Source organism: Nycticebus coucang, chromosome 11 (assembly GCF_027406575.1).
Source record: "Nycticebus coucang isolate mNycCou1 chromosome 11, mNycCou1.pri, whole genome shotgun sequence".
NCBI classification, from domain to species: Eukaryota; Metazoa; Chordata; class Mammalia; order Primates; family Lorisidae; genus Nycticebus; species Nycticebus coucang.
The window spans coordinates 20,238,691-20,252,963 of NC_069790.1; the positions used below are offsets into that span (position 1 = coordinate 20,238,691).

The window sequence follows — 14,273 nt, forward strand, 5'->3', positions numbered from 1 at the left end:
AAGTATGGAGAACCCTCAAAGTGCTCAAACTAGACCTCCCATTTGATCCTGAAATTCCATTACTGGGCATCTACTGAGAAGAAAAAAAATCCTTTTATCATAAGGACATTTGAGCTAGACTGTTTATTGCAGCTCGATTTATAATCACCAAAATGTGGAAACAGCCTAAATGCCCACCAACCCAAGAATGGATTAATAAGCTGTGGTATATGTACACCATGGAATATATTCAGCCACTAAAAAAGATGGAGACTTACTTTACATCTTTTATATTAACTTGGACAGAGGTGGAACATATTCTTCTTAGTAAAGCATCACACAAATGGAGAAGCAAGAATACAACCTATGCAATTTTGATATGAGGATAATTGATGACCTAGCACATGGTAGGGGGTGTGGGAATGGGGGAGCACAGAGAGGGAAGGAGGGAGCAGGTAGGGGGATCACAGTGTTTGGCACACCTCTTTGGAGAGGAACACATGTATAAGAGGAACTTTGCCTGACAAATGCAATTAGTGTAACCTGGATCTCTGTACCCTCAATGAATCCCCAATAATAAAAAAAAAAAAAGAGCATTGAAAATATTCATGAAAGTGTCAAGCTTACTGCTCCCTCCCCCCAAGTGTAGAGATTTGTGTGAAAATGTATAATTCTATTCTGTTTTCTATTTATCCACACTGTAAAAATTATGTTAAAAACAATAAAACATAACCTATAGCCAAGATAATCATGTAATTTGTTATATGCTAGGATATTTTTGAGAGTGAAAGAAGCCCTATTAATAATTAAACATGGCCAGCCAGGCATCCTGGCTCGTGCCTATAGTCCGGCTACTTAGAAGGTTGAGATGGGGGGTGGTGCCTGTGGCTCAGTGGGTAGGGCACAGGCCCCATGTACTGAGGGTGGCAGGTTCGAACCTGGCTCTGGCCAGACTGCAACAAAAAAATAGCTGGATGTTCTGGCAGGTGCCTGTAGTCCCAGCTACTCGGGAGGCTGAGGCAAGAGAATCATCTAAGCCCATGAGTTGGAGGTTGCTGTGAACTGTGACACTACAGCACTCTACCGAGGGCAATAAAGTGAGACTCTGTCTCAAAAAAAAAAAAGAAGGCTGAGATGGGAGAGGAGTTGTTGAGGCCAGGAATTAGGAATTAGCCTGAGCAATATAAGGAGACCCTGTTTCTACGAGGGAGAAAAAAAACATTAGCTGGGAGTGATAGCTTGTACTTGCAGTCCTAAATGCTCAGGAGTTATCAGGAATTGTCAGGAGTTGAAGCCTGCAGTGAGTCATGATCCCACCAGTCTGGGTGAAAAAACAAGACTCCCTTATATTCTAACAAAAAAAAGGGGAGTGGGGGGAGGCGGCACCTGTGGCTCAAAGGGGTACTGCGCGGGCCCCATATGCTGGAGGTGGCGGGTTCAAACCCAGCCCCAGACAAAACTGCAAAAAAAGAAAGAAGGAAAATTGGCATAAACTAGATGGCTTTAGTTATACCAGAATGTCTAATCACTTTCTTTAATCTCACAATTCTATAATTTTAATTGGTTGTTTTACTTCATAATTGTTTGCTCTAATAATATTTAAATTGACATTGCTATTTCCTAGAAGGTATAAATACCTACGAGATATCTTTAAGTCAGAAAAAGAACTTTCTGATGTTCTTCTCTCTTTAACTATAAAAGTCTAATAAAACTATGTTTTGGATTCCCTATTCAAAGAAAAGGTTTGAGAGTCTGAATCATTGAGATTTATAATTTAATTCTGGGAAGCCAGGCTTTAAATCAGATATGTACAACCTCAAATAACATGGCAATCTACTGTTAAAGGTGTCCTAAATCTGTAGGGCAAAACAGACCGGCTCAACCTCAATAGAAATTCCATTCTGAAGTGTTTCTCAGAGACAACCACTGTGATTGTTGTATTATTTTGGTCCAGACACCAGTAAAATAAAGACTCCCTTATAGTGACTGGTAGGATGTGAGAGACATGTTTACTCTCTCAGAGTCAATTAAATAGGATTATAATGAGTACAAAAGTCTCATATTTGTCCCACCAACTTAAAGAACATCTAAAACATAACTATTTTAAATCTTCTCCTACATCAACCACAAACAATTGGAACAAACATTTGCTTCCTCTCATCAACTTAGAAAAGCACAAAATTCTCCTCAAATTTTACCTCTAAATTGTACTGTATTTGACTAAGAAAGAGACTTAAGGGTAAAAGACAGACCAACTAAATTGAATGATTTAATTTTTCACTCAATCACATTGTAGGCTATTTAAATTACAATTTAAAAGGAGTAAAGAGACTGGAAATACAATTTGATTTTAATTTGTTAAGTGTGATGTTTTGAATTAAAATGGAAGCCAAAAAATTTTTTCAAACAATAGTCTATATTTAAGATATGCCATTAGAGTCTCTTTCATTTTAGAGACTAATGAAATCTTACATTATGCAGAAATTGGCTTTGTGACAATACTGAGTAAAAAATACAGTTCACAAAAATCCCAATTCCTATATTTACCTAACTTGCAAACCTTCTAAGAATTTAAAATAAAATTAAAAATACCATCCAGTATTTTGTTAACTAGCATTTTTTTTAACTCACAGGATATTTGCAATTGATCTTTATAAGAATATTAAAACTTTAAAGTCCTCTAAAATAATGATTATAGTCAGTATTTTAGTGTCAAATGCATTTTAACTCAAAATTAATAAACAACAAATCATTTATATAGCAATGCACCTATTGGCTAATTAAGACCATAAAAGTTTTCTAATTTTATTTAAAACAACACCAAAAAGAGTTCTTTCAGTACATGGGAGGTCAAAAATATTAAATAATTTTTAGTTTTAAATATAGTTACTAATTTAGTATTCAACTGGTACTTAGAAAAGTCAATATTGAAATGAATATAGAATTTTAAAGAATTATAAAACAGAAGAATATAGAAAAAAGCCCCCAAACCAAACATGCATAGAGAAAAAAACAAAGAATTTTCAAAGAAGACTCTTGAAGTATGAGAGTAGAGAAAACATTTCCCATCTGAAAGATTATACATAATGTCCTTAATTAATCAAAATAATGAAAAAGATAGAGTTGTTAGTGAAACAAATATATATGGATCTAAAATTAAGGATTGATGTTTAAGCTCATTAGTTTCAAGCAAAGAAAATATAGCAACCTTTTCCTGGAACATATAGCCCAGTAGCTCTCGCTCTTTTACATCATAATTTATCTAAAACAAACAAAATAAAAGACAAAGAGAAAAAAAAAGACTCAGGATCACTCAATTTGTTAAACTAGCTGAAATACTAAATTAAAAGTTAAATAAATTTTTAAAAATTAACATGTTAAAATATATTTACACATTAATAGGAAATCAAAATTTCATATACAGGTCTGTTTTTGGTCCATCAACTAAAAGAAAATATTTCATAGAATTTTAAAGTTAGATTATTTTAAGCTAACCTAATACTCTATACTGGGAAAGCGAGACCCCAGGGAAAAGAAGTGACTTTTCTCAAAGCTAAAGAATAAATTATTAGTAGAGAAAATATTAGAAATCAGGCTATCTAATTTTTATACTTCTTCATCTCAGTATTCTGACTACAGAAATCTCTCATAATAACACAAAATACCACTCTGTTGACTAAAAAAACTCTTATAATAATATATCATGATAATTATATAGCAAGGGATAAAGTTTGCCTCTTTATTTAGTTCTCTCATTCCTAAAAATGGTCTTTTTAGCTGTTCAAAAGGTTAGTTTAGATCACATTATGATGAGAAAGCACTCAATGGTGATATAACAGATTTGAATTCTGAAACTTTTAACTTGAGAGGGAAGTATGGGCAGAAAATCTCTAGTAAGAAGTGATACTTTGAATAAACCAGCATACACTACTAATAAAAGACAAGAGAGAAATACTTTTAACATCAAAAAATACATAATTTTGGTACACCCATACTAAGTAAAATGTGCAATTCTAAATTTTTGTGCAGCCAAAAATTTCAAATACACAAAAGTATTGCAGCATTTTCATTGAACTTATTTTTCTAAAATTAAAAATAAAAGGCCAGGCTTAGTGTTCACACCTGTAATTCTAGCACCTTGGGAGGCTGAGGCACAAGGATCCCTTGAGCTCAGGAGTTCAAAACCAGTGTGAGCAAGAGTGAGAACCCACGCCATCTGTACTAAGAAAAAAAATCAGCCAGGCGCTGTGGTGAGCACCTATAGTCCCAGCTACTTGGGAGGTTAAGGCAGGAGGATCACTTGAACTTGGGAGTTTGAGGTTATTGTGAGCTAGGCTCATGTCAAGGTACTCTAGCCTGGAACAGAGTGAGACTCTGCCTCAGAAAAAATAAAATGAAATAAAATAAAATATCGGGCGGCGCCTGTGGCTCAGTCGGTAGGGCGCCAGCCCCATATACCGAGGGTGGCGGGTTCAAACCCAGCCCGGCCAAACTGCAACCAAAAAATAGCCAGGCGTTGTGGCAGGCGCCTGTAGTCCCGGCTACTTGGGAGGCTGAGGCAAGAGAATCGCTTAAGCCCAAGAGCTGGAGGTTGCTGTGAGCTAAGTGAGGCCATGGCACTCTACCGAGGGCCATAAAGTAAGACTCTTTCTCTACAAAAAAAAAATAATAATAAAATAAAATAAAATATCACCACACCCTTACAAATAAAGTTGGATTACCTTGTCCAGAACAAACTTAGTGTTTCCTACGGAAGATAACGACAGTGTGTAAGATCCAACAAGGGCAAAGTTGCTGGTGCGCACAGCATTAAGGCCTCCTGGGCTGGCCATAACTATAAAGGTAGAAGAAATAAAGTTTAGTTCAGAGTGACTTTTCTAAATGTAAACAGCGATTCCTCACCCTACCCTAACAGAATGAAATTAAATTGCCACAGAGAAGAAGACTACCTTATTTTCCTCCATATTTAAATATGGAAGAAAATAAAACATCAACATATTTCCTAATGAAAGAAAACTATTAAGTATCTTGTATTTTAATTTAAGTAGGCTACAGGCACTCTTTAACATTTGGGATGAATGTATTTTTAAAGACGCAGACCTTAAAATGTGTACATAAAAAGCAATTTCACCATTAAAAAATGTAGAAAAGATTCTATGGACAGTTACAGTCCCGAGAGACAGAACTGGCCGCAGAGACTACTTCTGTACAAGTCTTCGTAGTAACTCTCTTACACCACAGAGAAGAAAGAGAACAATACCCAAAAGACGTCAGGGAAATTCCAACACCAGCACCTAGTCCACCCTTCAAAGCAATTTTCCTAGGATGAGTTTGCAAACTTAATTGTCAAACCTAGTACAACAACAGCTCTGATGGCCATTCCAGAAAGAGTTCCAAAATTGCTTTGAAGGGTAGACAAGGCATTGGTGACTGCAGTGATATTCAAAGACAAGTTTGTGAACTTAATTGTCCGACCTTGTATATCCTGACTACTAAAGCCTGAATAACGGGACAACTGGTAGACCATGTGGTACCTGATGAAGGTACAACCAGATTACGTGTGTTTTGGCCAGTAATTTTATATGTTATTTAAAAACCCATATAAAAAACAGTATTCCATGAGAAACCAAAGTAAACACTCTAAATTAAGATGGCATATATATGTACATATATACAGAGAGTACAAAAAAAAGTACATACATTTTAAAAAATGAAAAAACTGTATTAAAATTGTAATACTCAATATATACCAAAAAAGATGAACACAAGTCACATTGAACATCTCCTGCAATTGCAGAAGTCAAATGTGACTTGAGTATTACTAATTTAATACTGTTTTTTCTTTTCTTAAATTATGTATATATTTTTTGGCACCCTCAGTACACTGTCAATATCTTAGTTCTTTGTTTTGTTCTAAAGTTTTAAATAGTTCAAGATTTACTTACCTGAAGAATGAATGCTGCTTTTCTAAAAAAAGATAAATAGAAACATGTTATTTGTTTTATTTGACTCAAAGATTTAAATATTAAGTACAAAACTCTTAATACAAGGAATTTTGAGAAAACATTTTTCCTATATAAATATCAGAGATTTCCCCCCAATAACATATTTTCAAAATTTCTACAGTGCTAAGGGCTTAGAAATATTTAGCCAATTTAAAATTGTATGTGTAAGATGAAGATTTCTCAAGAAAGTTCAATTTCTTAAAAATTATTCTTACTGTGCTTATAGATGTGAGGAGTCGCTTTGGAGTAATAGCCTAAAGGAAAAGATACCTTAGTTTATTTCCTATTAAACATTATGATCCAGATTTTAAAATTAACCAAACTTGAAATGTTCCCACATAGAAAATTATTATTATTATTTTATTTATTTATTTATTTTTTTGAAACAGAGTCTCGTTCTATTAACTGGGATAGAGTGTCCTAGTGTCATAGCTCACAGCCACCAGAAACTCTTGGGCTCAATCAAGTGATCCTCTTGCCTCAGCCTCTGCAGTAGCAGGGTCTATAGGCACAAGTCATGCCCAGCTAGTTTTACAGACAGTGTCTTACTCTTGCTCAGGCTGGTCCCGAACTTCTGAGTTCAAAATCCACCTGCCTTGGCCTCCCAAAGTGCTAGGAGTACAGGTGTGAGCCACTGCACCCAGCCAACAAAATAATTCTTAAATATGAGTACCTTATAGTTGAGTCTGTGGATTTCTCATACTGTTATCCCTTTTTTTGTTAGAAAAACAATTTTTTAAAATAATGCTTTAGGAAAAGAACAAAAGAGCAAAGCCTGGGAAGGTTGAAGCTAGAGCTTCTGTTCCTTACACCTGTACAGTAACCATATAATTCTGTACTGGTTACAGAACTTAGTGACACAAGAGTTCAAAGAAAAGGCTTTAGAAAAATTTTAAGCAGTTATAAAAGTTAGTTGTCAAGTAAATGTAGAGAAAATAGAAATATCTAGCTTGAGCGTATCAGGAGTTTATACTTCGAATCATGATCACTCGTGATTAGTTTACTTTCAGTATTAATGCCTACAAAACACAGAAACTAAAAATTTAGAGCATAGAACTGATTCAAAAACTTCATAATAATTAAAAATTATACATAGAACTGGTATGATGGCATTTATTACTTCTGATTATAATATTTTCCTGGGTTTAATTCTCACCTTGGATTTGGATGTTTTTTTCTTCTTATCAGGGCCTGAAGAATCTTTCTTTTGTACCTACACACAAACCCAAAACACAATTAAAAATCTTATATTTTTAAGAAAGATAAACTATTCATTTAGAAGGCTGTAACTGCTTACCAAGCTGTAAACTTCAATATTTATTCCAAAGTCATTGGATACATCTTGCCTAGAAAAAATAAACCATTAAATAAAACTGTGAGAAAAACCTAATGGCCTATCAAGCTATGCCAATAAAAGTGATGCCAGATATACTGTTATAGGACTAAGAGTGAAGGAATCCACTGTCTTTAACTAAAGACAATTATAAATGGAAAGAACAATTTTCTATTTTTTTCTTGTAAGTCTAACTCAAGATTGTCAATAATAAAAATAATAATTTTTTAAAGTGGGTTTTGACCCTTTTGCTTCAAAATAAATCTGTTTCATTAAGATTAAATGTTAAGGCCAGGCACAGTAGCTCACAACTGTAATTCCAGCACCTTGGGAGGCTGAAGCAGGAGGTGAACCTGGCCCAGGAATTCAAGAACAGCCTAGGCAACAGAGTGAGACCTTGTCTCTATAAAAAAATTCATAAAATAACAAATTAGCTTGGAATGGTGGCATGTGCCTGTAGTCCCAGCTACTCTGGAGACTGAGACAGAAGGATCACTTTAGCTGAGAAATTTAAGGCTACTGTGAGCTATGATTATGCCAACTCCAATCTGGGCAATAGAGTCAGACCTTGTCTTTTCAAAGAACAATTTTAATATATATCACTTCAAAACATTTACTATCTATAGCCACATGGAAGAAATGTGCTATTCAAATAAGGGAAAGATCAGAAACATATTTTAAAAAGGTAAACCAAAAAATTGAAAAATGAGTCATTTGCCCATATAAAAAAATGAAAAAATGTATTTCAAAGATTACAAATGCCACTTGGAAGCTTAGACTATATCTACTCTATTAAAGAAAAATATATTTAGGGTGGTGCCTGTGGCTCAGTAAGTAGAGTGCCAGCCCCATATACCGAGGGTGGCGGGTTCAAGCCCAGCCCCGGCCAGACTGCAACAAAAAAATGGCCAAGCATCGTGGCGGGCGCACCTGTAGTCCCAGCTACTCGGCAGGCTGAGGCAAGAGAATCGCCTAAGCCCAAGAGCTAGGGGTTGCTGTGAGATGTGATGCCACGGCACTCTACCAAGCAAGGGTGACAAAATGAGACTCTGTCTCTGAAAAAAAAAAAAGAACAATATATTTAAACTATCAAAAGTCTATTTTACTTACAGAGTAAATGTAGTAGTGAACATCAGAGCATCACCATTAAGACAATTTGAAGTACTTGCTAATGGTGTGGCTACCATATTTTCAGCTCCTGCTTTTAGAATAATTAAGTAGTAGTAATTTGCTGCATCTGTAAGAAGTAATCACGTTCCATAATTAGGACAAGCAAAATCAGATTTAGCTAATCAGCATTCTGAAATACCAAAGAAAAAAGTGATAGTGCAATTTATTTATATAAAATTTATTTTAAAAATTACTAACTTTTCAGACACTGAAAAAAGCTTAAGACCTAGGCAGTCAGCCCAAATCCTGGAATAAGCATCACCAGGGTTTCTATTATGTCAATTGAAATAATTTGCTCTACAATCCTCAACTTCTGCTGACTTTGAATTTTACCTAATGACCATGAATTCTTAGCTAATAGTATGTACCTTAAAAGGGTAAATTATAATTTGCTACTCAAAACTGAAATTAAGATATCATGTCTCTGTAAAAGGTACCAGATTGATTACACTAAAAAATATAAACTATTTCTTCTACTTGTAATGACACATATCTTAAGGTATGTCTACATACTAAATTACCAATACAATTCTGCCCACACCTCACCATCAGACAACAGCAAGAATTAGAACATAACTTATCTTATTCCTATAAAAATGCTCACATTTTAAGATCTCCATTTTTCATTTATCTAGTACCTGAAATTTACTTCTCACCTGTCTAGTTCTCCTTTCCCTCAAAAGAAAAATCCACACAGAACAATTTTTAAAAACCTACGAATCATATCCAATATTCATTAACACTTTTATATTCAAAATTAGATTTAACTAGCCTTGCTTTCAATTATAGTTATGTCCATTACTGTGAGATTAGTAACCCTATATATGAAATTCTCCCTTATTTTTTAATACACATAACTTGATAAAAGAAACCAAAGGCTCAATATACAAATACAAGCTTTGCACCTTTTTTTCCCTTTGTATCTTCATGCATGCTTTAGTTGTTCCTACCTTATACAATTCCTATCTAGGTAAGATTCATAATTTAACATGTGATCTAAATGTAAGACAAATAAAATCACCATACCTGGTTTTTGAACCGTACTGCAGACAAAATCTGCTTTTAGAGGCAAGCGGATTTCTGACAAAGTAACTGATCCTTTGGATGGGACAAACTCATTTTTGGATGTGGGATCAGTCTTATTTTTCCTCTGAGGTCCTTCATTCTTCAGTTTATTCAACTCATCAATCAAAAGTGTTCTCCTCTCAGCTGGGTAAAATAATGCAAGTTAATGTTCCAAATATCAAAATTGCAACTGTTTCTAATTGAGCAGCAATTCAAGAAAGTGTATTGGTGTAGTAATGTACTTAAGACCAAAGACAAAATCAGTAATTTTTTTTGTACAAATAGAGGTAGGTGGTTGGGTAAAAGCTTGATTGCTCATCTGTTTACCAAGTATCAATTTAATACTTCAACTTGTGGTCAGTCTTCTTATGTAGTCATCTCTCTACCCCAACAGACCCTGTCATCACCACACATACATAACAAATCACAGAAGTTGTTTTACCTCTTTATTATACGTAGGGAGAGAAAGAGAGCAACACAGAGAGAATGTGTGTATATATATACATATATATGTGCATATGCGTGTGTGTGTGTGTGTGTACATTCATTCATTCTTAGGATAAGAATTTCTTCAAATGCATTTCAGTTGCTTTTACCTTTCATGCAAACTACATTTTATTTTATATGGAGAGTTCTAATAACCTTATAACAACAAAAAACAAAAACCACATCAACTGAAACAGATGATCAGGAAAAAAGTCCTTTCTTTAAATTAGATATTTTTGAAACTGCTACACAAAATGGATTTTCCCTGGTTGGAAATTGTGCTGGAACTCTTTCAGGTGTACCCCACATACTTGCAATTAGAAGAAGTCTCTCTGCTTCAGCTTCTTCTAGGGACCCCTTTCCATGCTCTTCATCAACACAGCAGTTAAGAGCCTGGCTAGCTTGATAGATCACTGTCTGTTGCAAATTTATTTCATTATTGAGTTCCTAGTAAAACCAACCAGAGAAAGGAGGGGGAGGGGATACATATTTTTAAATCACCATTTTCACTTTATTTAAACTTTAATTCTTCTTTTTTTTTTTTTTGAGATGAAGTCTCACTCTGTCATCCTGGGTAGAGTGCTGTGGTGCTATAGCTCACAACAACCTCAAACTCCTCAGTTCAGGTAATCTTCTTGCCTCAGCTTCCCACATAGCTAGGCCTACAGTGTCTGCCAACCCTCCACTACTGTTTCTATTTTTAATAGAGATGGGTCTTACTCTTGCTCAGGCTAGTCTTGAACCCCTGAGCTCAAGCAATCTACCTGCCTCAGCCTCCCAGAACACTAGGATCACAGGTGTAAGCCACCACACATGGCTTAAATTTGAATTCTAGCTAGTCTGATTGCATAGTTTCTAAAATTTCCAGATAATAAAGTAAAATTTCTAGACTATGCACCAAAGTCATTTAACATATTGTAATAATTAAATTATAAGCATTCTTTCTTATTAAAAGATTTCCAATTCATACTTATTAAAATTAAACTTAGCTGGGAGGCCAAGATAGACAGATTGCTTGAACTCAAGGATTTGATAAAAAATAAAAAAACTAGCTGGGCATAGTGGTGCACACCTGTAATCCCAGCTACTCAGGTGGCTGAGGCAAGAGGATTGCTTGAGCACAAGAGTTTGAAGTTGCTGTGAGCTGTGATGCCCCAGCACTCTACCCAGTGGGACACAGTGAGATACTGTCTCAAAAATAAAATTAATTAATTAATTAAATTTAATTTAGGATTATGTCTAACAAAACAGAGATTTTGAAAGTATCCAATTCATTTAAATTATAATTATTTTTTTTTATAAATGCTTTCCTTGACATGAAAACACACCTAGAAGAGCACAAGAAATTTCACATTACACCATCATTCAATTAATAGTTATACTTTAAGGATATTTATGACATACATATTAAAAAATAAATATTTCAACAACATCCAACAAGCTTCCAACTTTTCCAAAAATGGGAACCTTTCTAAAACTGAATTCAAGAGTGATTTACTGAACTTCCATATGTCAGATCTCATTCTACTTACTCAATTTCAGAGATGAGTATGGGTGGACCCTTCTCCTAACAGAGCTCATAATTTAGTGCAAGAGACATTCCAAATGTCCACGGACGTGCATACTAGGCTGGCATTTTTCCTTCTATTTCTTGGGAAGCCATTCCATTCTCTTGCCCCTTTTCTCCTCCCCATCTACCCTTCTCTCATTCTCTGCTCTCTTACCTTTTTCTCATCTCTCCCGCACCCCTTCCCTTTCTCTAATATAAAATAAACTTATACTTTCATATTCTTTAAAAAACAAAAGGTACAGGGCAGCACTTGTGGCTCAGTCAGTAGGGCGCTGGCCTCATACACCAACAGTGGCGAGTTCGAACCTGGCCCCGTCCAAACTGCAACAAAAAATAGCCAAGCATTATGGCAGGTGCCTGTAGTCCCACCTACTTGGGAGGCTGAGGCAAGAGAATTGCCTAAGCCCAAGAGCTGGAGGTTGCTCACAGCACTCTACCTGAGGGTGATAGAGTGAGACTCTTAAAAAAAAAACAAAAAAAAAACAGGGCAGCACCTGTGGCTCAAAGGAGTAGGGTGCCGACCCCATATATTGGAGGTGGTGGGTTCAAACCCAGCCCCAGCCAAAAAATGCAAAAAAAAAAAAAAAAAAAGTACATACCTGCATTTTCTGTTTGATATTAACTGGACAAGCAGAGGCATTCATTTTTTCATCCAATTTTGAAGTAACATCTTCCTTCCGAACAATCACCTGCTTTATTGATGGGCGTTCTATTTCTTTGCATCTTTGAGATCTATATGCATCAATGCTTCAGGAGATAAGTAAAACTTTATTAGAAATTCAACAACACACAGAGCACTATCCTTTATCGAACATATCAGCAAAATTTGATATGTATCAACACAATGGAAAAGCTACTTGGTGAAAGACCACCTGACAAAGCTATTCCAAAAATTTATACAGATGAATTAGTAATATTATGGTTAACACAACTTACGTCAGTCTAAACCATGACTCTTAATGAGTGAATGCCTTCCAGAAAAGTTCTTACCTATACAGAAGATCGCGATCTTCAGAATCAATGCTATCAGCAGACTCGGCTCGAGGGACACGGGTTCTTTGGAATTTTCCTGGTTTTGGACTTTCATCACTTATGCTGCTAGTGTCTTTCAACTCCAGCTTAGGTAAGGAAACTAAACTCTACAGGAAAACACAACAGATATTAGCAGATTTTATGGATAATTAACATTGATTCCAAATAACAATTAATTTAATTCAGAGAGAATAAATGACTTCTCCATTATTAGGAAATAAACATCCAATAAGTTGACTGATTCATCATAAAAACAAAGCAAAACTAAAGTGCCAAAAATATAAGCGACTATGTAAAAGTACAAAGACAGCTGCAAATTTTTAAAAATTGCTGATTCAATCACTCTCCAGAACTATAGTTACTCAATTTAGGGTAATAGCCACTAGTAACAGTAATTACCTCTCAATAAATATTAATCACACATATCTAATGCTAAATACAAATATGATTTAATATTCACATCAACCCATGTTATAGTTACTATTAATAACCTCTTTTAACAGATGAGGGACTACGGCATAGAAAGTTTAAATAACCTAATCGATAAAAAGTGAGTAAATGCCAGAACCAAAATTTGAGCCCAAATGTCTGCCTTTTAAACCATGTTACCATTTTATCTAATGTCAAAGAAATCCCAATGAGAAGTTTTAAGAGCTCTTTTAAGAAAACTGACATCAGAGAAATGCAGATCAAAACCACTCTGGGATATCACCTAACTCCAGTGAGATTAGCCCATATCACAAAGTCCAAAATCTGCAGATGTTGGTGTGGATGTGGAGAAAAGGGAACACCTCTGCACTGCAGGTGGAATTGCAAACTAATACAACATTTATGGAAAGAAGTATGGAGAATTCTTAAAGAACTAAAAGTTGACCTTCCTTTGATCCCATAATTCCATTACTAGGTATCTACCCAGAAAAACAAAAATCCTTTTACCACAAAGACATTTGCACCAGAATGTTTTTTGCAGCTCAATTCACAATTGCCAAGTTGTGGAAGCAACCCAAATGTCCACCAACCCAGGAATGGATTCACAAACAGTGGCATATATATACTACAGAGTACTATTCAGCGATAAGAAAAGATGGAGACTTTACATCTTTTATGTTTACCTAGATGGAGCTGAAACACATTCTTCTTAGTAAAGTATCGCCAAGAATGGAAACAAAAAATAACCAATGTACTCAACGCTAATATGAAACCAATATATGAACAACCACATGCCCACACAAGTGGTAGAACACAAATACAGCCTAGCAAGGGGTAAGAGGGAGAAAAGAGAGAGGAGGGAGGAGAAGGGAGGGTGATTGACAGGTTCTCACTTAATGCGCATAATGTGTGGTGTTCAGCACAGCCCCTGGGTGAAGGACTCAACTACAATTTGAACTTTACCTTGAAATCAAAACCAATGTAAACCAAAAATTTGTACCATCGTATTAATTTGAAAAAAGTCTATCAGACATTATATTTTTCATTACAAAGAAGAAATTGCCATCAGGTTTGTAAAATCCCCCTGGCTACAGAGTGCAAATGTCCATATGCCAACAAAAAAGGGAGGATCAGGAAAGGGGGATCCCAATATTAGTTTATTTATGTCACAGGGCCTATTTTCATTTAGTTTTCTGGGTAGTTA

At 35.3% G+C, this 14,273-nt stretch overlaps 1 protein-coding gene across 3 annotated transcripts in view; it reads right to left on the reverse strand.

The window, feature by feature from the left end:
• Positions 1–14,273, reverse strand: part of ANLN (anillin, actin binding protein) — a 90,542-nt gene that overhangs the window by 23,402 nt on the left and 52,867 nt on the right. The window contains exons 11-21 of one of the 3 annotated variants that reach the window (XM_053608823.1): positions 12,599–12,747; positions 12,208–12,355; positions 10,350–10,485; positions 9,514–9,696; positions 8,428–8,554; positions 7,282–7,330; positions 7,141–7,197; positions 6,200–6,238; positions 5,925–5,946; positions 4,701–4,813; positions 3,188–3,241 (exon numbers count right to left, since the gene is read on the reverse strand). In XM_053608823.1, coding sequence (XP_053464798.1) covers positions 3,188–3,241; positions 4,701–4,813; positions 5,925–5,946; positions 6,200–6,238; positions 7,141–7,197; positions 7,282–7,330; positions 8,428–8,554; positions 9,514–9,696; positions 10,350–10,485; positions 12,208–12,355; positions 12,599–12,747 — 1,077 coding nt within the window. The remainder of the gene's footprint in view (positions 1–3,187; positions 3,242–4,700; positions 4,814–5,924; positions 5,947–6,199; positions 6,239–7,140; positions 7,198–7,281; positions 7,331–8,427; positions 8,555–9,513; positions 9,697–10,349; positions 10,486–12,207; positions 12,356–12,598; positions 12,748–14,273) is intronic. The other 2 variants (XM_053608826.1, XM_053608824.1) reach the window with 2 other exon arrangements.